Raw genomic sequence first — 19,930 nt, 5'->3', positions numbered from 1 at the left:
GGAATTCCTGTTTAGCCATCCCCAGCCAAATTCCTTGGTGGTCGAACCATCACAGCATAGATCCAAGACACCCCAATATAAATCAGGAGGGTCAGATAAAGATGCGAGGAAATTAGACCTGTTCGGCAGGAAGGTCTGCTCCTCCTCTACCTTATTACTGAGAATGGCAAACTATGCGGCACACCTGTCAAACCACAACTTCGACAATTACTCCAGACTTACCCCCTCATGGATTTCCTTCCAGAGGACAAGAAACCGGTGCTGAAGGCGATCGTCCAGGAGGGCTACTCGGCCTCACGAACAGGAGTTCAGATTGCCCTGGATGTGGCGGACACGGCAGCATGCTCCACAGCCACAGCAGTGGTAATGTGTAGGGAATCGTGGCTCCAGATGTCCGGTATTCCCAGAGATCTGCAAACAAAAATCGTAGATCTTCCATTTGATAAACAAGTTATTCGCAGATTCAACTGACTCGGTCCTACACTCCAGCAAGGACTCGAGAGCCACACTTAGGACCCTGGGCACATATACCCACCCGTACAGGAGGAAGAAGTTTTACCCCCAACAAAGGCGCTACACTTATCAACCACAGTGTGCACAATATCAGCGGGGCTATGACCAAGGGCACCACCAACAGCAGCAACAGTATAGGGCCCCCAGACGACGTCCCCAGCAAGGTCGCACACCCTCGGGGCAAGCCCTGAGACAGCAAGTTTGACAGGTATGTCGAGGACTGCAATATCAAGACCAACTCTCAATGCCAATCTCAGGATATGTTCCACCATCGGCTCAAACCATTCTATTCTCAATGGCAAAACATCACGACAGACAAATGGGTACTGGAAATTATAGCCACAGGAGACACGATCCCCTTCCAATCACTACCACCACTGAAACCTCCCACCCAGTCCTTCCTCAAGGACCTCTCTCACGAGACAAGGTTAAAACAGGAGGTAGACCATTTCATGTTTATAGGGGCGGTGGAGAGAGTACTGGAACAATTCCAAGGGAAGGGTTTCTACTCACAATACTTCCTAAGAGAGAAGAAGACAGGAAGCTGGAGGCCAATTCTGGACTTACGGGCCCTCAACTGACATTTGCGCAAACAGCGTTTCAGGATGACTACAATTGCCTCCATAATCACGGCACTGGATGATGGAGACTGGTTTGCAGCCCTTGACTTACAGGATGCGTACTTTCACATAACAATCCACCCGGCACACAGACGTTTTCTCCGCTTCAAACTAGGCAGGGAGCATTTTCAATACAAAGTTCTTCCGTTCGGTCTCTCTTCGACGCCCAGAGTTTTTACCAAAACGCTGGTGGTAGTATCAGCTTACCTACACAGGCAGGGTGTGTTCATTTTTCCATACCTGGATGACTGCCTGCTGAAAGGGGTCTCAAAGGTAGAGGTCCTACTCATGATACAAGTCACTACAAACACATTCGCCTCCTTGGGCCTAGTTATCAACCTCTCGAAATCAAAGACCGAGCCCACGCAAAATATAGAGTTAGTAGGGGCAGGCCTAGACTCTATTACATCAAGAGTATACCTACCCGAAGCCCGTTTCTGCACCATCAAATCTCTGGTACAAGTAATGATGTACAGCCCAAAAGTGCCAATCCTAACATGTCTACAACTGTTGGGGCACGTGGCGACCACCACGTTTGTGGTACAAAATGCCAGGCTACATATGCGAAGCCTGCAGCATTGGTTGGCGAGTGTTTACAGACCAATAGTACATACCATCCACAGGGCAGTATCGCCCACAACGGAGGTGCGAAGATCGCTGGCATGGTGGGCAGATCCCAAGAACTTACTAGTAGGGGTGCCCTTCCACCAACCACAAATAGCAATTTTTCTTACAACAGACACATCCCACATAGGATGGGGAGCGCACATCGGAAACAAAGTAACTCGGGGCTATGGTCCCCTGCGGAAAAGACATTGCACATAAACATACTAGAACTCAGAGCAGTGTTCAATGTGTGCAGACACTTTCAAAAATACCTGCATGGCAAAGTAGTCGGGATCAATACCGACAATCCCTCCACAATGTTCTATATCAATTGACAAGGAGGGGCCAGATCCTGTGCGCTATGAGCGGAGGCAGTCCGGTTGTGGAACTGGTGCATTGTCAACAACATAATGCTCAAAGCCTCATACTTACCAGGTGTCCACAACATGAAGGCGGACCAACTAAGCAGACGCTTTGCGCTCACGCACGAGTGGCAGATCCGCTCTGATCTGCTCCGACAAGTATTTCACAAATGGGGGTTCCCCCAAATCGACTTGTTTGCCACCCACAACAACAAGAAATGCCCTCAGTATTGCTCCAGAGCAGGCATAGGACAGGGTTCCTTGGGGGACACCTTCATGGTTCCGTGGAAGTGTCCTCTACTCTATGCATTTCCTCCCACAACACTCATTCACAAGGTTCTAGAGAAAGCCAGAAGGGAAAGAGCACGCATAATACTTTTAGTCCCAATGTGGGACTGACAGCAATGGTTTCCCCTGCTTCTTCGCATGTCATGCCGCCCTCCACTCCCCCTACCGGTAGTGCCAGACCTTCTCACGCAGACTCAGGGGTCCATAGTGCACCCACATCCTCAAAGACTCCGACTGCAGGCATGGCTAATCCATGGCTCAGTACCTTAGAGAGCACATGTTCGGAGGGAGTAAAACAAGTCTTGGCGTGCAGTCAAAGGACTTCCACCAGGAGGACTTACACGCAGAAGTGGAAGCGATTTATCTCCTGGTGCTCTTCCAAGCAGTTGTCTCCTCTGGACGTCCCAACTCCTGTAATTCTAGAGTACATGCTGGAGCTGAAACAAGACGGACTCTCCCTATCCTCACTAAAGGTCCATCTCACAGCTATATCAGTGGTCCAACACAAAGAGGAAGGGCCAACCATATTTGCCCACCCTATTGTCACATGGTTCCTAAAGGGGCTGGCAAACCTGTACCCCCCTCGGAAACCACTATTTCCATCATGGAGTTTGGACTTGGTCCTCCACACACTGTCTGGACCACCCTTCGAACCATTGGCCACGGTACCCCTCCGGTTACTTACCATGAAAACAACCTTCCTTCTCGCGATTATATCAGCCTGCAGAGTGAGCGAACTTGCAGCAATAGTGGCAATGCCGCCCTACACAATATTCTCAAAGGAAGTGGTGATCTTACGACTACACCTGGCCTTCGTTCCAAAGATTTCCTCAGAGTTCCACATTAACGAACCAATAGTATTACCCTTGTTTTATCCTAAGCCTCACACCTCCAGCAAGGAGGCGCAGCTGCACCTACTAGATGTGAGGAGGGCGTTGGCCTTTTACATAGACAGAACTAAGCCCTTCCAGAAAACGGACAGACTTCTGGTGTCTCTCGCACCCAGGTCGAAAGGGGAAAACCTATCCTCACAAAGAATTTCGAACCACATTGTATCCTGCATAAAACCGTTACAAGCTCTGTAAGACTCCTCTGCTAGTTCCGCCCAGGGCTCACTCCACTACAGTGATGGCAACATCGACGGCCTTCTTCAAAGGAATCGCATTAAAAGATATCTGCAGAGCAGCGACTTGGTCATCTTACGACACCTTCGCCAAGCACTATGCCATGCACCGGGTGTTCGATGAGGATACACGCCTATCGACAGCAGTCCTTTCAAGGGCAAGCTGCACATAAATTGGGTACCCACCTCCTTATTTGGGGTCACTGCTGGGTAGTCACCTACTGTGGAGCACCCATGGGGACCACTCAAAGAAGAAAGAGCAGTTACTCACTTTTGTAGTAACGATGGCTCTTCGAGCTGTGTCCCTGTGAGTGCTCCACTACCCACCCGTTCCTCCCCGCTTCGGAGTTCTGTTTGGCGTTTTTCAGGAGCATCTGGGGCTGGTGGTCGAGGAACTGGGGTGGACTAGATCGCGCACATGACTGAAAGCGCGCAAAGGACTGGCGCACATTGGCGCACGCGCGACCCGACGGAGACTGCTGGAAATTTTCCGATCTGCTGCGCCGGGGCAAGCCCGACACCTACTGTGGAGCACCCACGGGGACACATCTCGAAGAACCATTGTTACTACACAAGTGAGTAACTTCTCTTTCACCTCTGATGTCTTTGTGGCTAGAATTTCACCCTCAAGCATTAGCAGAAAGTGCAAGTAGACTGTGCCCTACTTATGTTACACTTCTTCAATTTGTCCCACTGTGTTAAATGAAAATCTTGGGACTAGTATCTAAAGATAATTTTTAAAAAGGAGAGCAGCGGGTGCTAACATAATGGAAGGCTGCCTGGCTTTTGTCTCCAGAACAGTCCAGCTCAGCTGTAATATTTTGTAATATGCTGTCAGTAGAGTCCTGCACAGACACAGATTTTGTGTCCACTTCCATATCTGCAAAAATGAGCCATGAGTATCTGCATCCACATCCCTGATGCAGATATAAAATGAATATCCATAAATCCACAGAGTTCAAGTTACAAAGTTTGTATCCACATCTGCAAAAATGAGCTGTGGATACCTGCTGATATAAAGGTGATATCCCTGGGTTCGCAGGGCTCTCTGTATCAGGTGTAGCACTTGCATAAACATGAGCTTACAGTCATGCTTTTTTATGGGGATATGAAAGATTGGATGCTGTGGTCATATCAGAAAATCTTGATTTAATCTCCAAAGTACTCATCCATCATCCAAATCGTATCACTTTTACAGCTGTTTTATACATTGGGTAAAAGTAACTCTTTCCTCAGCAGATTGCTACATTGCTTTTGGCTGCAGAGATTCTATTCTGTTCAAAGCTATCTTGTGAAATAATGTTTTGTGCTGCTGTTAATCACTAGGAGAAATGTCATGTTACATCACATCCCTCTCACCACTCCTCCCCTTCCCAATTTAGAGCAGGAAATAATGCATGGATGGAATCCAACATTCAACATTCTGACTTTCTGGCTAGACTATCTAGGAATGGGGAAGGACTCGCATTCCTTCCATATGTCATTTCCTTTTCCCTAGTCTGGCTAGAAAAATAACATTGGTGCAGTCCATATAACTTACAACAGAGAGTACGTATTTAAAAGAAAAGAAAAGCACACATATTCCATGCCCTAAAAACAGTATAGCAAAAATTGACCTGAATTAAGCAGGATTCTTTTTCTGTCATCGGTTTGTATATGTACTGTCCTTCTGAAGATGAAGCACACATCCCATCTATATTGTACTTTAGTATGTGAATAGGGGAATTGAGACCAGAATTGGAGTAGGTACTTTTTTTATTGTTTTTATTTTTTATTTAGGAGAAGGGATACGTCAGTTGTGCAAGATTTGTATTCACTCAGAATGGGAAAACAGAAGTATCTGGGGAACGAAGACATCAAATATCTGGTAGTGTCTGATAAAATCAACTTTAATAGCAAATAAATAATCTTAGACAGACCTAGTCTTAGGGGCCGCCACATTGAAGGGTTTGCCAAAAAGCCGGTCCAGCATGTTGGGCTCACCTGCTGTCTCAACAGCCAGCTTTTCCCTGTTCTGTGCACTACTGAGTGGGCTTTCCGCTCCTGGATTGACCACCACGAGGCTGCTTGCGTGTCCCAGCAGGTGCTCTGCTCCCAGGCGGCCCCTGCCATGCTGCATGCTCCAGAATTGGGCCAGCTGCTGGGTGGAGAGCTAGGGCAGAGTGCTGGGCTCAGGGTTATTGGTGGGGGGCGTGCCACCATTCTCAAGGGGCTGCCGAAATTTGCCCAGGGCCACCAATTGGCTAGGACCGGCCCTGATCTTAGAAATTAGAATTAAAGATGTAGTGGGACATCCAGTCTGTCTCCTAGAGCTTATGGAGCTTTTGTCCCATTTAGAGTGAAATATATATCTTCTCTCTGGTATAACTAATATTCTGCACTTCAAATAAGTCTAGGACACTTAACTTTGGTCTGCCATATTGCACTATTATGGATTAACACCTATAAACAGAAGTGTAGTGTGCCATGGTGACCTAAAAAATAATAAATTTTAATGTCAGGAATAAGCATTATATAACCATGCTAACTGAAAAACAAACACGTCCACTTAGGAGGTGGTTCCATTTCTTAAAGAGGAGGAATAAGATTTAAGGGCATAATAATATAAAACTAGTGACAGGCACCTTAGAACAAAAAGCACTTGCTCAAAGACCATGTCTTGTGAGGCCTGGATCCTGAAGTATGAAAGGGTATGGCTAGAGGGTTTCAGATGATGAAGGCTTTATATTGGACCTCACACTTCCTCTAAATTCTGGCTTTTATTTCCTTTCTTTAAGCAGCATCTTTCATGAACATTTCATTTTTTTTCTCCCTCAAGAGGTTTTAGTCATGAAATCCATGTATGTGACAGATTTTGCTTCAAATCAAATTTAGCACTTCACTAGTCCCTCTGACCTTCTTAAATGTCTAGGCTGTTCGCTCTCCAACTTGCAATTCCCCTTGTCATTTTTGAATTAAATATACAAATACCATTTTATAAATTGGACTGGGCTTTTCATCACACTCCTTTAAGTGACCATGGCTTGTAGGAGAGTGTACAGAAAATGTAAATTCATCGATACAAAATAACAGATGACTTGAGGGTTGGTCGTCTTCCACTCCCAGCCCCCCGTGCTCCCTCAAATCACTTCCACATTTGGAAGGTTGGGTGACACCTCTGAGGTCAAGCACATAAGAAGCCCATCCAGATTCTGGAAGACATAAATGTCTCATATGACACTCCAGCAGTTGTTGCTGGTATTTTTTTAAAAAGAGTTGAATATAGCAGCTGGAAGGAAGTAAAAAGAATATGCTGAGTTTGTTATATTTGATTCCTTTCTGCCTTCACTGCATTATGAACATAATTGAATCTATGTTCTGCAGATACTGAAGTTTTGAAATAACGTGTATATTCATGTCTACAAAACTGTTCTATAGAATGAAGAGGCAAACTGGTGGTTAAGTTTTGAAATGAAAAGTCAGTTGGTCTGGATCCATTCCTGACACTGAAAGATTTGTTTCATGGCCTTAGGCAACTCAGTCCACCTCGTAGTGCTTTTGTTTCTCTGTCATTGGGGATAACATTTGCCTTCCTCCTGGGATTATATGCCAACTGTTGTAAAGTATTGTGAGCTCCTGCACAGGGAGGGATCCTTACAAGAAAGTTATCTATGCTATTATAAAAGGAGAGGTGTCCATCCATCTGTCCATGTATCTTTCTGGGTGTCTGTCCATCCATCCCATTGTGTGAACATTCTACACCCCCACCCTGACTGCAGCCCCTGCAGACCCTCCCCCTTCCCCCTCTTCCCACTACACCTGTATGCTCCTTCCCACCCCCGCCCCAGGCTTGTCACCAGCCCATCTCCTCGCACATTCCACTGTAGTCATTGTGAACATTCCTCGGATCTCCAGTACCTGTGGCAGGCAGGAGGGCAGGGGTGACTGGTGCCTGCAGCAGGTGGGGTGGTCAGGGGCGACTGGCGTCTGTGGCAGGGGGGCAGGGGTAACAGGTACCAGTGGGAGGAGGCAGATCAGGGGTGATGGTGTCTGTGGGGGCAGGGTGCGGGGAGGAGGGGATGCAGGAAGGGCCACCCAGAGGGGCAGGTGGGGGCACCCTATTGAGCAGTGTTGGTGGAAACATGGGGTGGGAGGGGACTGCACACCCCCTAGGACTCCTACCAGTCTCCTGTGGGGGGGTCCTGGGTGCAGCACCCAGGGAAGCCCCATTCCCTTTTCACCCCAGCTCTTCCCTGAGCAGGTTGGCTGCTGAGGCACCATATCTCAGCTGGTCTTGTCCTGGCCTCAGTGGGCCACTGGCCAAGCAGAAGGCTGGTGGCTGCCAGTCTGTAGCCAGGGCAGGGTCTGGCCAGGGTGCAATTGCTTGGAGCCAGCACAAAACCTGGCCAAGTGCCCCCTATTCTTCCTCTGCCCTAAGCTTGTGTGCACAGTACTGCTGCAGGTAAGTCTCACCCAGCCCTCACACTCAGTGCTGGTTACCTCCCCACAACTCCAGAGAGATCCCTCCACAGCCAGCGGGCTTTAGGGACCAGACTGGCCACCTTATCAATCTGGGAGCTCGCTGGCTGCCCCTGTTGCCTGACTCAGGGCCTCTTGGCACCAGTTGCCCCTGCCCACTCTCCTGCCTCAGGCACCTGTTGCCCCTGCTCCCCGACCCGCGCCACAAAGGGGCGAGCACTGCTAGTTTATCGTTATTTGGCTATTTCCTTCTGAACACTTGGGGAGCTTGGACTCAAACTCAGAGGTTGGGACCCAGCTTGGTTACACTAGGGTTATACTGGTATAAATGAGAGCAGTCAAAGAGAAATATTCTCCCAGTCACCCGTTCTAAACACTAGTCAAATGGCTTCTCACTTCAAATTAATACTACGTTTGTTTCTTTCAGACAGGGATATTTAGCCTCTGGCTATCCATAAGATATTATAGAATCCAGTTATTGTTTTCCAGTGCCTATCTAATCTTTAAGTTTGTCTGTCTTAGATTTTTAAACAAAGATGAGGACACTGCCATTCAGCAGGGCATGATGAAGGAGTAAACGAAATATTTATGCTTCAATTCCTAATCTGCTATGGTTGAAGTTATAGAATTTATCTGAATGACTAACCACTGGAAAACCACATCACGTGGGGGGAGGGGGGTCTTCTTTTTTCCACAGCCGCAGTTGCAGTAATTTCCCTTCAGAGATGCATCATATCCCCAAACGCATCCTGAGAGGGCAATAGTGTCTGTTACTGCAAGCTGGTGTCCTCCTTTCAACAGCCGGTGGATGGGTGTAGACATCCTTCCTGTTCTCTTCTCCTGAGACAGAGCTCCATCTTGCTCTTCAGCCTGAGAAACTGAATCTTGACCTTTATACATATTGTCTCTGCCTGCCAAAGGAAGTCTTAGAGAGAAGCGGCGCTTCTGTCTAGACTTCTGTGCTCATTATATTGCTGCAATGAAGAAAGCTTCCGTCGCTGGAGAGCTCTTTTTGTCTTTTGGAAATAAAATGTCAGACCTATGGCCCACAGACTTGAAACAACCCAGATGAGGTACTGATCTGGGAGTACACATCTGTATCTACCATAATGTGATCTGGTCCACCATAATGCTCAACGGTCAGGAGAATTCTCCGACATAGTGAGTTTTACAGTCTATAAAGGAAGCTAAGGAGACTGATGCAGAATGAAACTCTGCATTCACAGCAAGTTTGTCTCTTCATGAAATGTTGAAACACTTTGATACATGACTTCCAGGGAGTACAGATTACCAGCAGGGAAGACTAAAACCAATCTCACACAGACAATAAAGCATTGAAAGACAAGTTAGCACTGGGGCAAAAAGTCTGGTGTGCCTGTGTGGAATTTTGGAAGAAAATTTCCTGAAGTAAGGAGATCACATAGGTCTCTAGGCTTATATTGTTATGAACTCACAGAACTTGTACACTGTCAGGTCTGTATGCTCCCTGGAGGGATGCTCTTCAGTGTGACAGTCTGTTTTCTACGCTGCAGTCTACTCTCTACTCCGTATGAGTGCAAATGGGAGAACCAGTCCTTATTTCATTCTCTCTCCTAGACCATGAAGCCCTGCAGGCACTTATTCCAGATCTGTCATCATTTCAGGACTTTCCTCTCTTGATTCTGCAGTGCTCTCAGTGGGAATCTGTGCATGAAGGTCCCCTACACCCCCACAGAACTTTAACTGCATGCTTCAACATGGTAAAGATATGCACTAAAAGATGATATCTGTAGTTAAAAGAACTGCCGTGCTTCTGTTATTTTTCTTACGGGAGTTGTTTCTGTAGATTTTAATAAGATTATCCAAGTTTACTCTTGTAAATATATTATTAATAATTAATATTAGGTAGCTCCTAAGGAGCTCAGTGGAGGTAAAGCTTAAGTGGGTTTGCCACTGTACGAAGTAAGAGACTGTCCCTGCTCTGAAAAGCTTGCAAGACAAACAGAGGAAGGAGGAATATAACATGCAAACAGAGTGACTAATGTGTGAGGTCTGCAAACACGTGATACTATGGTTTTGCTTGGCATTTTCTTGGAGGGACTTGACAAAAAAGGAAGGGAGACAGAATACTGAAAATGTAACTTCAGATCTAGAGACTATATCTACTATCACAAACAGCTGTTTTAAAAGTTCATTGTTATCAGTGTGGGAAAGTAGTAATAGTGAAAAAAAAAAGTTGGAATGGGAAAGTTGGAACTAAGACTGACAGCAACAGTTACTGTAGAAAGATTCCAGATTAGCTGCCTAGAATAGATTTGCGTTTGATAGATTAACATTTTAATTTGCTTTGTCTGGATGCTTGTTGTAGTATATTACCTTTTATGCTCAGAACTGGATCATTAGGTAGAAAAAATAGGCACAGTCTGTCTGCTGAAGGGACAAATTCCACAAACAGTATGCCATGGATGAAACAAAATGCATTGAATGGAGCCTACCTCTCTTACCAATAACACTAAATTTAATTCCTTTGTGCTGGTGGAGTTACTCCTTATTTACACCAATGTATGTGAGAGAAGAATCAGTATAAGAGAGTGACTAACAACGGAAATCAAAAGTAACAAATTTGAAGACCACTTGTTACAAACAAATCTTTGTGTTGGAAAATACCATTATAACCTTCCATTTCCTCACAAAACTTAATGATATCATGATGAAACCTTTGCTTCCATCAAATGACTACATACTCTGGTGAAGAATGTGCAGTCATACAAGTCAGCTCTCGTTGCTTAAATGAACGATGTGATTAAACTCCTTTGTAGGAAGAATTAAATTGTAATCTGTGTTTCTCTTTGAACATATACCAAATTCTGAGGAAACATTTCCAGCATTCTCTTCTATTTCTAAGGATGGAACAGACATCACCTCTAAGACTTTAGCTACCCAGTTCCTTTTCTGAAAACGAACACTATTTGATTATAGAACATGTTCACATTTTCCAGAGAAACCTGAAAATCCCTTGAAAAACCTCTGAAAATTTATAGCCTTTTCTTTCTGCACAGTGGGAAATTCAAGAATCAAATTTCTGCTCTATGCAGCCATAGAACAATTGCAGTTTTGCATCTCTCCATGTTTCTTCAAAAACTTTCACTAACCAATGATAATATTAACAATTAAATTAAGTTTGCTCCAATGAGGCCTCCGCATTTCTGTTGGAATCCTAAAGATGCTTCAGTTCTTCCTTTTTTTAAACATTCCTGCCCACCCTTGAGACTCCATGTCTCAATCACTAAACTTCTGGCTGAAGATGACTTGGCTGGAACTCCCTTCTGAGCCGGTCAATGCAGCTGTCGTCCAAAAAGTGAGTTGCTGAGCGATAAACGGCACTCCCTTCCCTCTGGAGTTGAGCTAGCTACCTCATCTTGAAAGGATTTGGTACTCAGTGATATCAGCCTAGAGCGAAATACAGACCACTTGTCAGCATTTAATGGTAATACTTACACACTTACATCATAAGATTAGCTCCATAAAATGCACAGCTTCTTTTTATCCTTCAAATGAGATGTTTTGAGAGCAACATGTACTTTATACATATTAGAGCCAACAATGTAGTATCCTTTTAATATCTGGTGCAACCTCCACAAGAGGATTATTAGTGTGGAAATAAACCCAAACAGAGGACTTAGAAACTCCTGTTTTGTTGCAGGGAGTGAAATATACTCTTGTGGCATGACAGTGCTGTGTGCCTTGACCACTCTGAGCAAATACATTCTCTGTGAATTGTTTTGCACTCACCATGATTTCAATAGTAACAGCTAATGTAGTGCCTTTGTGGATTCCTTTCCTGGCTGCCACTCCTCATGCCACCATTTGGGATCTGCACTCAGCAAGAGGTAGGCATCCTTCAGTCTACACAGACTATGGATCGCGCCCTTCGTAGTTCCATTTGGGATCATCATTTGCAGCGTCGACTGTGACTGTGAAGGCCCACACGAGAGTGACAGGAGGGTGTGCATGGTTGGGATTCCAGCTTGTTCAAGGATGGCGGTGTTGGATACTCTGTCCTTCCATGATATTCCAAGGATGCGCCGGAGGCAGCGCAAGTGGAAGACGTTCAGCCTCTTTTCCTGGCGGGTGTACAGGGTTCAAGACTCGCTGCCGTAAAGGAGGGTGCTGAGGATGCAGGCTCTGTAGACTTGCATTTTGGTGTGGGTGTACAACTTGATGTTATTCCACACTCTCTCGCTGAGTCTGGACAGAGTTGTGGCTGCTTTTCCGATCCTCCTATTTAGCTCAGTCTCCAATGACAGGGTGTTAGTGATGGGGGACCCGAGGTAAACGAACTCATGGGTGACCTCTAACGTATAGTTGTCAATGCTGATTGATAGACGTTCAGCAACGTCTTGACCAAGTACGTTTGTCTTCTTTAGATGGATGGAAAGCCTGAAGTCCTTGCACGCTTTGGAGAACTGATCCAGCAGTTTCTGAAGCTGGTCTTCTGTGTGTGACACTACAGCAGTGTCATCTGCGAACAGCATATCTCTGATGAGGACTTCCAGCACCTTAGATTTAGCTTTCAGATTTGCAAGATTAAACAGTTTCCCATCAGATCTTGTGTGCAAAAAGATGCCCTCTGTTGAGGATCCAAAGGCATGCTTCAGGAGGAGCACAAAGAAGATCCTGAACAATGTCGGAGCAAGGACACATCCTTGTTTGACGCCACTCCTGATGCTGAAAACATCCAATAATGTGCCGTCATATTGGATGGTTCCTCTCATGTCTACATGGAAAGACTGGATCATCCTGAGTAACTCTGGTGGACAGCCTATCTTGTGGAGCAGTTTGAACAGTCCATCCCTGCTGACCAAGTTGAAGGCCTTGGTCAGGTCGATGAAGGCAATATAGAGTGGCTTCCTCTGCTCCCTGCATTTCTCCTGCAGCTGCCTCAGGGAGAAGACCATGTCAATGGTAGATCTCTCTGCACGGAATCCGCACTGTGATTCGGGATACACCCTCTCAGCAATCTTCTGGAGTCTGCCGAGGATGACACAAGCAAACAGTTTACCAATGATGCTTAGGAGGGAGATTCCACGGTAATTGTTGCAGTCGCTTCTGTCTCCTTTGTTCTTATACAAGGTTACAATGTTAGCGTCACGCATATCCTGTGGAACCTCTCCCTCTCTCCAGCATAGGCACAGTAGCTCATGTAGGGGTTCCAGGAGGGTGTCCATGGCACACTTGATTACCTCTGGATTATCTCATCCCACCATTTGGGATCTGCACTCAGCAAGAGGAAACAGTGCGTAAAAATACTGACGGTGTCTTACTTAGGGCTTATCTATATCTAACAGGAGTCTGGATATCAATCTCCCAGGGGTTGATTGAGCACTTCTAGTAGGGTAGGGTGACCATATCTCCCTCAGCTAAACATGGGACATTGGGAATGACCCCCATCCCAGCCAAAAGGGCACAGATGGTCACCTTATCTGGGGTGCTGGGAACAGGGCTGCTGCCCCACCAGTGAAGCTCCTGGCTTCCCCGAACTGAGAGTGGCAGCCCACACCACCACACAGGTCCAGCTCCCAGCTGCCCCTGCTGGGGAAACTGGGTGGCTCTGTCTCCAATCCCATTGTGGCCACAGTTCACCCCCCCAAAACCCACTGCAGCTCTGGCTCCAGCCCCCTTGGCCCCAGCACCAGAGGCCCTGCTCCAACCCACCCACCGCCCTGGCTCCCACTCCAACATCCACAGCCTGGCTCAACCCCAACAGGCCCTGTCCAACCCACCCGCTCCGCTCCAACCCCTGCCCCTCCCCAGCCCAGGCTCGTGCTCCAACCTTTGTGGCCTGACTCAACCCCCCTCACAGCCCTGGCTGTAGCCCCCGCTGCCCAGCTCCAGCGGCCTCTCTCAACCCCCGATGGCTCTGTTGCCAATCCCAGGTTCTGCTCCAACCCCTGCTGCCCAGCCCTGGATCCAACCCCACTGAATCCTGGTTCACCCCAACCCCTGTGGCCCCAGCTCAGCTCCAGCCCCCAGGCAGCAGCTGAACCACTGTGTGATCTGGGTCCAGGCTCCCAGATCCCCCAGGTGTGGGAGGCCAGTGACCCTTGTGAAATACAGGGCAATTAGCCCCTTTTGCAAAATAAATTGGGATGCCAGAATGGAGCCCAAAATATGGGGCTGTCCTGCCAAAAATGGGATGGATGGTCACCTTATGGTAGGGACACTAAATTGACCACTCATTGCTCTCCTGTCAATCCCAGTATTCCACAGGGTCATGAGGAGTAAGGGAAGTCAAAAGCAGAGTTTCTCATGTTGACTGCCTGCTGGTGGGGACACCACAGTAATTCAGCTTAAGGGACATCAACTTTAGCTACATTATTCACATAGCTGGAGTTGTGTATCTTAAGTTGACTTTTTTCCTAAGAGTAGACCTCCTCTTAGTGATTTTGTTCAGGAACTGATGAAGGAATGATAGGACAGAAAATGGCGGTGCCCTTAGCCTCAACTTTCCCAGCCTTCAGAGCCCAAAGGAGATGATGCTATGGGCCTGCCCCTCTCCATGTCTGGGTATGACCTGATCTGAATGTTGTCTGCTTGCAAGATTAGAGGTGACAATTTGCCATAGATCCCACATTTGCCAGCTGGGGGGTGAAATCCTTCATCTAAAAGCCCTTTCCCACCTCTCACTACTATATTTAAAATATACTAGTCAGAATACCAAAGTATTTTTTTACAAGAGAGAGAGAGAGAAAGAGAGAGAGAGAAAGAAATACAGTAAAATGTCTTTTGTTTTTATTAAAAAAATGGATGGCCACCACAGTTAACTATTTCTCATCATTAATGCATTTCATATAGTGATTCAAATACACAGTATTTGCATTTATATCACAAGACTTAAAATGCATCCCATTATTTGAATTAAGAGGTAGTCAGCCACTTCAATAATCTTAAAATATTTAATTCCATAAAACACTCATCAAAAATTTGTCTAGGACGGTATTACAGTAGTACGTCAGACTTACAAATACCTCAGGAATGGAGATTGTTTATAACTTTGAAGCATTCTTAACTCTGAACAAAAATAATGGCTGTTTTTTCAAAAATTTATAATCGAACATTGACAATACAGCTTTGAAACTTTAGCATGCAGAAGAAACCACCTTTTAACCATCTCAATTTAAATAAAACAAGCACAGAAAGTTTCTTTACCTTGTCAAATCTTTTTTTTTTTAAATTTTCTTTGTGTTAGTAGTTTATGCATTTAACATAGTACCACACTGTACATGGTTTTGGTTTTTTTGGTTTCTGCTGACTGATTGCATATTTCTGGTTCCAGATGAGGTGTGTGGTTGACTGGTCAGTTTGTAATTCTAACGTTTCTAATTCTGAGGTTCCACTACAGTTTGTTGACCATATTCTATACTTCTAAAAAGCACATCTAATGTTTAAAAACATTAAACCATCTATTTAATTATTGAGAAACACACCACAGTACCTCATTCTCAAAGTTTTTAACTTTGGCATGACAATCAGTATCTAACATATGAAGAATTCCTACTGAAAGAGAGAGTGGTAAAAGTACTGTGTTTAGCATAGTCTCAAATTAAAGACTTGTTTGTATATATCATTACTGCAAAAGGTTAGAAACAATCATTAAATGTTAGAAAATCTTTCTCTAAGTTAATTTTCATTTTTTTTATTAATCTGTCAGGCAAATTGTCTGTACCATAAAAATGGCTAGACTTTTTATTTTCCTTCTCAGTGTTATGGCAGTCAAGCAATGTTACACTAGATGCACACCAACTCCCACTTTTGCTTTAGACAGACACTTTTTAAAAGGGTAATTAGTTGGCCATTTATATTTGTAATAGACTGAAACTTTAGTCTGGCCTTCTGTTACTCAGACTGAATGAATATTTTTTAAAAAACTAGGAAACCCCAAACACCCGTATGGTCTTTATGGTACATATAGCTCTGCAACTATTATGAGTGTTTAAGTGTATCACATTGTGAATTCTCTGAATTGTCTGCCTGCGGAGAGTAGCAGGCATTGGATCTGATCCTGAGCATTTAATTCAGTGATCAAGGCCATGGTTCCTGTTTCTTCTCGTTCACTGCTTTACTTGTATTTACATTACAGGAGGTATACTGATGTAAAACAGGAGTAAGGTCCATTCAGGACAAACAGTTACAAGGAGCAAGACACGCATGGACTGTGTCTACACTACAAAAAAAGGTGTATTTGAAAGACATAAGAGCTAACATATGTTGACTACCATGCTAAAATCCAAGGCTATGTCTACATTAGAGAATTTATGTGGACAAAACTGTGGTTTTGACAACAAAACTCGCAGAGCATCTTCACGGAAAATGTGTTTTGTTGACAGAAAAAGCTGTGTAGACGCTCCGGAGGGCACTTTTGTCAACAGAGAGGATCAGAAGATCGATCTGCTTTCATGTGTAGACATATTTGTCGACAAAAGTTTTGTTGGAACATCTCTTCCAAGAGTAACTGCTATAGACAAATGCTTCTAGTGTAGCCAAGTATCGGGAGTAGCCGTGTAGGTCTGTATCTGCAAAAACAACTAGAAGTCCAGTGGCGCTTTATAGACTAACAGAATTTTTGGAGCATGAGCTTTTGTGGGTAAAGACCCAGTGTGTCAGATGCACTGGAAGTGTAGCCAAGGCAGTTATAGTTTTAACATGTGGTACGCTGGGATTTTAACATGTTAATAAGTAGGGTGTATTAAAAATACTTTTTTTTCCCCTAGTGACCTCTCATAGCTTGAAAACAACAAACAAGAAAGGCAAAAATAATGTTCATGAAAGAGCTCATGATTTGCTGATACAAAGGTTCAAGAAATTTAAAGGTACTAATAAATGAGACTATGCAAATATATAACTAGTAAAAGGGACCAATATCAATTACAGATGCAAAAACCTGTAAGCTCCCCTGAAGCAATCTATGAGAACACAACACATGCACAGGTATAGTTAAGGATACAGTCTTGCAAAATGCTGAACACCTCTGGGTTTCATGAATTAATGGAGATTTAAATGCATTATGGGAGACACAAGTCGCTTTGGAGGCTTAACCTCCAATTTGCATACTAATGGTCTTTGCTCTATAAGGTGCCACACGATTTGATTTTAAAGGAACTTGTGTGATGCAACTGTGGGCACTGTGTTGCCTAATTTGTTTGTACCTGGAAAATTGCAAGAATAATACTACTCTGATCCACAAAGCCTGAGCGAGGCACTTAGGCTCTCATGCAATCAGGGCTATCTCCAGGGGGATGTGGGACCTGGGAAACCCCTCTGTCCACTCCAGCCCCCTGTCATGCTTCCTGCCCCTGCTCTGCCCACGTCCCATCATCATTCTACCTATTCCCTCAAATTCCACCCCTGCTCTGCCTCCACCTTGCCACTCTTGCTGGCACCAGGCTCCCAGTAATCTCCCAGGATGCCATGGGCCCCCCTAAAGTGCAGGGCTGCCTGGGGGAGCTGCCCTGAACCATCCAAGTGACGGATGGGTCTGAATGTAATCAATGGGGAGTGATAAGTGCCTAAGAACATAACCCACAAAATCAGTAGGTTAGGCAGTGAGACATCTAACCTAGCTCATTGGAGATGGTCAGGAGAGAGGTGGTCCTAAGACTGGCCCTCTAAGTCTCAGATGGAGGCGGTGGCTTGGAGACCGAGACTTGGGCTATGGGGCTCTTTCATTGCTGGACTTTAGGACGATGTGACGTGGGATGGTCTCAGAGCTGGGGCTCTGCCTATACAGCAGTGAAACAGTCCCTTTTCTAGAGTCACCTGGCACAGGCCAGCAAAGGGTTTTTCTTTGTTGTGTAGACTTAATCTAAGACATTTCTTTTAGGAATGAGTTAGGCCCCTGCCATTCTACGTCCAAAATGGCTGGAGAAGGAGGTGGTGCTAGTCCCGCCACTCATTCACTCTGGCCCAGTGTGAGTCCCAAGAGTGCCTCTGTGCAATGATTGGAATGTGGGAAGAAACATACAGGAGGCACAATTTTCAGAAAATTGCCTCCCCTGACACTACTGAGGATGGAGCTCCATATACATCCTTCATTCCCTCCCCGCAGGCCCTGAAGATGCCAGTGCCAGGAGGAGCCTTTTTCTGCCAGCCCTAGCACGGAGCTGAGGGAAAGGGGTCTTTCCTTAACATCCCCATCAGGAAGCAGCCTGGGGTGAGTTCGAGACCCAAACCCTGCCTCACCTTGAACCCACCTCATTCCTGAGCACCCTCCTGCACCCAAAACTGCACTCCCAACCCAGAGCCTGTACCGCCTCATGTACCCCAACCCCCAGTCTGTACCTTCCCCTGCACCCTAGCCCAGAGCCCTTCCCCGGGGTGGAGTACCCTTCCTGAACCCCTAACTCCTGATCCCCAGCCCCACCACAAAGCCTGCACCCCCAGGCAGAGCCCTTGCACCTCAACCATCTGCCCTAGCCTTGGGTCCCTCATTGCTGGCTCCACACCCCAGTTCGGAAACCCTCCAACCCATTCTCAGCACATGAATTTTATTATGTGCACCAATATGAAAGTGATGCATTGCATATCATCTCCCTGCCACACTCCACGTCCGCCTTGATGCACATAAAAAAAATTCATTCTGCTCAGGGTGGAAAAAATTAAAACACCCTGTGGTGAAGAAATGTGGGTCTCACTATGGGGAGAGAGACCCCCTTGACCCTGGGGGCGGTGAGAATATGAGGGCATCCTATGGGCACAGGATGTTGACAGGGAGGGAGGCCATGGGGACATCCTAGTGGGGGGAACATTAAGGAGACAGATGCCCCCATTGCCCCCAGAGTATTGAGGACACAGGGGTATCCCAGCGGGGTGAACAATGTAATGAGACAGGGAGGCCTTGCCCTCAGGGGTAATGCGGCCCTGGGAACACCCCTGGGGGGAGAACATTAAGGGAACGGATACCCTTGTCCCTGGGGGGCAGTGAGGACATGGGGTTACGCCAAGGGCAGGGGATACTGACAGGGCAGACGCACCTTCCGCCCGCCTGCCCGCACAGTGAGGCCTGGGGGACACCGAGGGGACAGGATCCCTCTTCCAGGGGCAGCAACCCCCCAGGCAGCGAGCGCACAGGGACCCTTATCCCCAGGGCAGGAAGAGAGCGGGGGCAAGGAGGCTCCATCCCCGCCGGGCGCTAAGCGGGAACCAGGCCCTGTCCCTGAGGAAGGGAGGCGGCCAGCCGCCGCAGTACGCGCCGTCCCGGGCTTTGTTGTGCTCGCCGCCAGGGCCCCGGGCAGGGGGCGGGGGAAGGCGGCGGCTGCGCCTCCTCCTCCTCGGCGCTGGCCCCGCTTATGGCGACGCTGGGCACATCCGGGCTTCTCCTCGTCCGGCGGCCGCCGCCGCCGCTGCTGCCCTGAGCGCCCAGCGCGACTCCATTAGTCTGACCCCGCTCCCTGCCTGGCCCCAGTGGCAGGGGCAGCCCCGGCGAAGGCAGCGCCGCGGCCGGGGACATGTCCAACCAGGGGGCCCGGAGGAACGGGCCCGTCAAGCTGCGACTGACAGGTGAGGAGGGGCCGGGGGAGCCGCGAGAGGAGGGGGGCCGCGGCGGAGAACGGGCGGCTGGGGGCCGAGCGCTGGGCTTTGTGAGGAGACGGGCCGGGGGGCACGGGGTCTGCTTCGGGCTGAGGGGGGCAAGTGGGGGGGGGCTGTCGTGGCTAAGGTGGGGGAAGGGAAAGTTTGGGGCCGGGGGGAGGGTGAAAGGCGAGAGCCCGGGGAAGCCCCTTTCTCTGTGTCTCAGCCCGGCTGGAGGGGAGGGTGCTGGGCTCGAGCTGCTGCCTTTGAGATTGAACCTGGGGCTCGCAGTGGTCGGAGGGGGAGAAATAAACTCTCCGCCGGCCTCCCTGTTGCCCCCAGCAGGGGGCGGGCTGCGGAGGGGCCCGTGGGCCCCCCGCTTTGCCCGTCGCTGGGGGGAAGCGTTGCCGTGGCCT

The 19,930-nt window shown here is 47.3% G+C and overlaps 1 protein-coding gene across 3 annotated transcripts in view; it reads left to right on the top strand.

Annotated features, from left to right (window-relative positions):
• The first annotated feature begins 19,315 nt into the window (after positions 1-19,315).
• The window catches only part of SMURF2 (SMAD specific E3 ubiquitin protein ligase 2), a 131,746-nt gene continuing 131,131 nt past the window's right edge, over positions 19,316-19,930 (top strand). For all 3 annotated transcript variants that reach the window (XM_075014559.1, XM_075014558.1, XM_075014557.1), the window contains exon 1: positions 19,316-19,505. In XM_075014559.1, the coding sequence (XP_074870660.1) occupies positions 19,454-19,505 (52 nt within the window). In that variant the 5' untranslated portion in view covers positions 19,316-19,453. The remainder of the gene's footprint in view (positions 19,506-19,930) is intronic.

The sequence above is a fragment of the Carettochelys insculpta genome, chromosome 20 (genome assembly GCF_033958435.1).
Source record: "Carettochelys insculpta isolate YL-2023 chromosome 20, ASM3395843v1, whole genome shotgun sequence".
NCBI lineage: Eukaryota > Metazoa > Chordata > Testudines > Carettochelyidae > Carettochelys > Carettochelys insculpta.
Note: the sequence above shows the minus strand (reverse complement) of the source record. Positions and strands in the feature narration are given on the sequence as shown.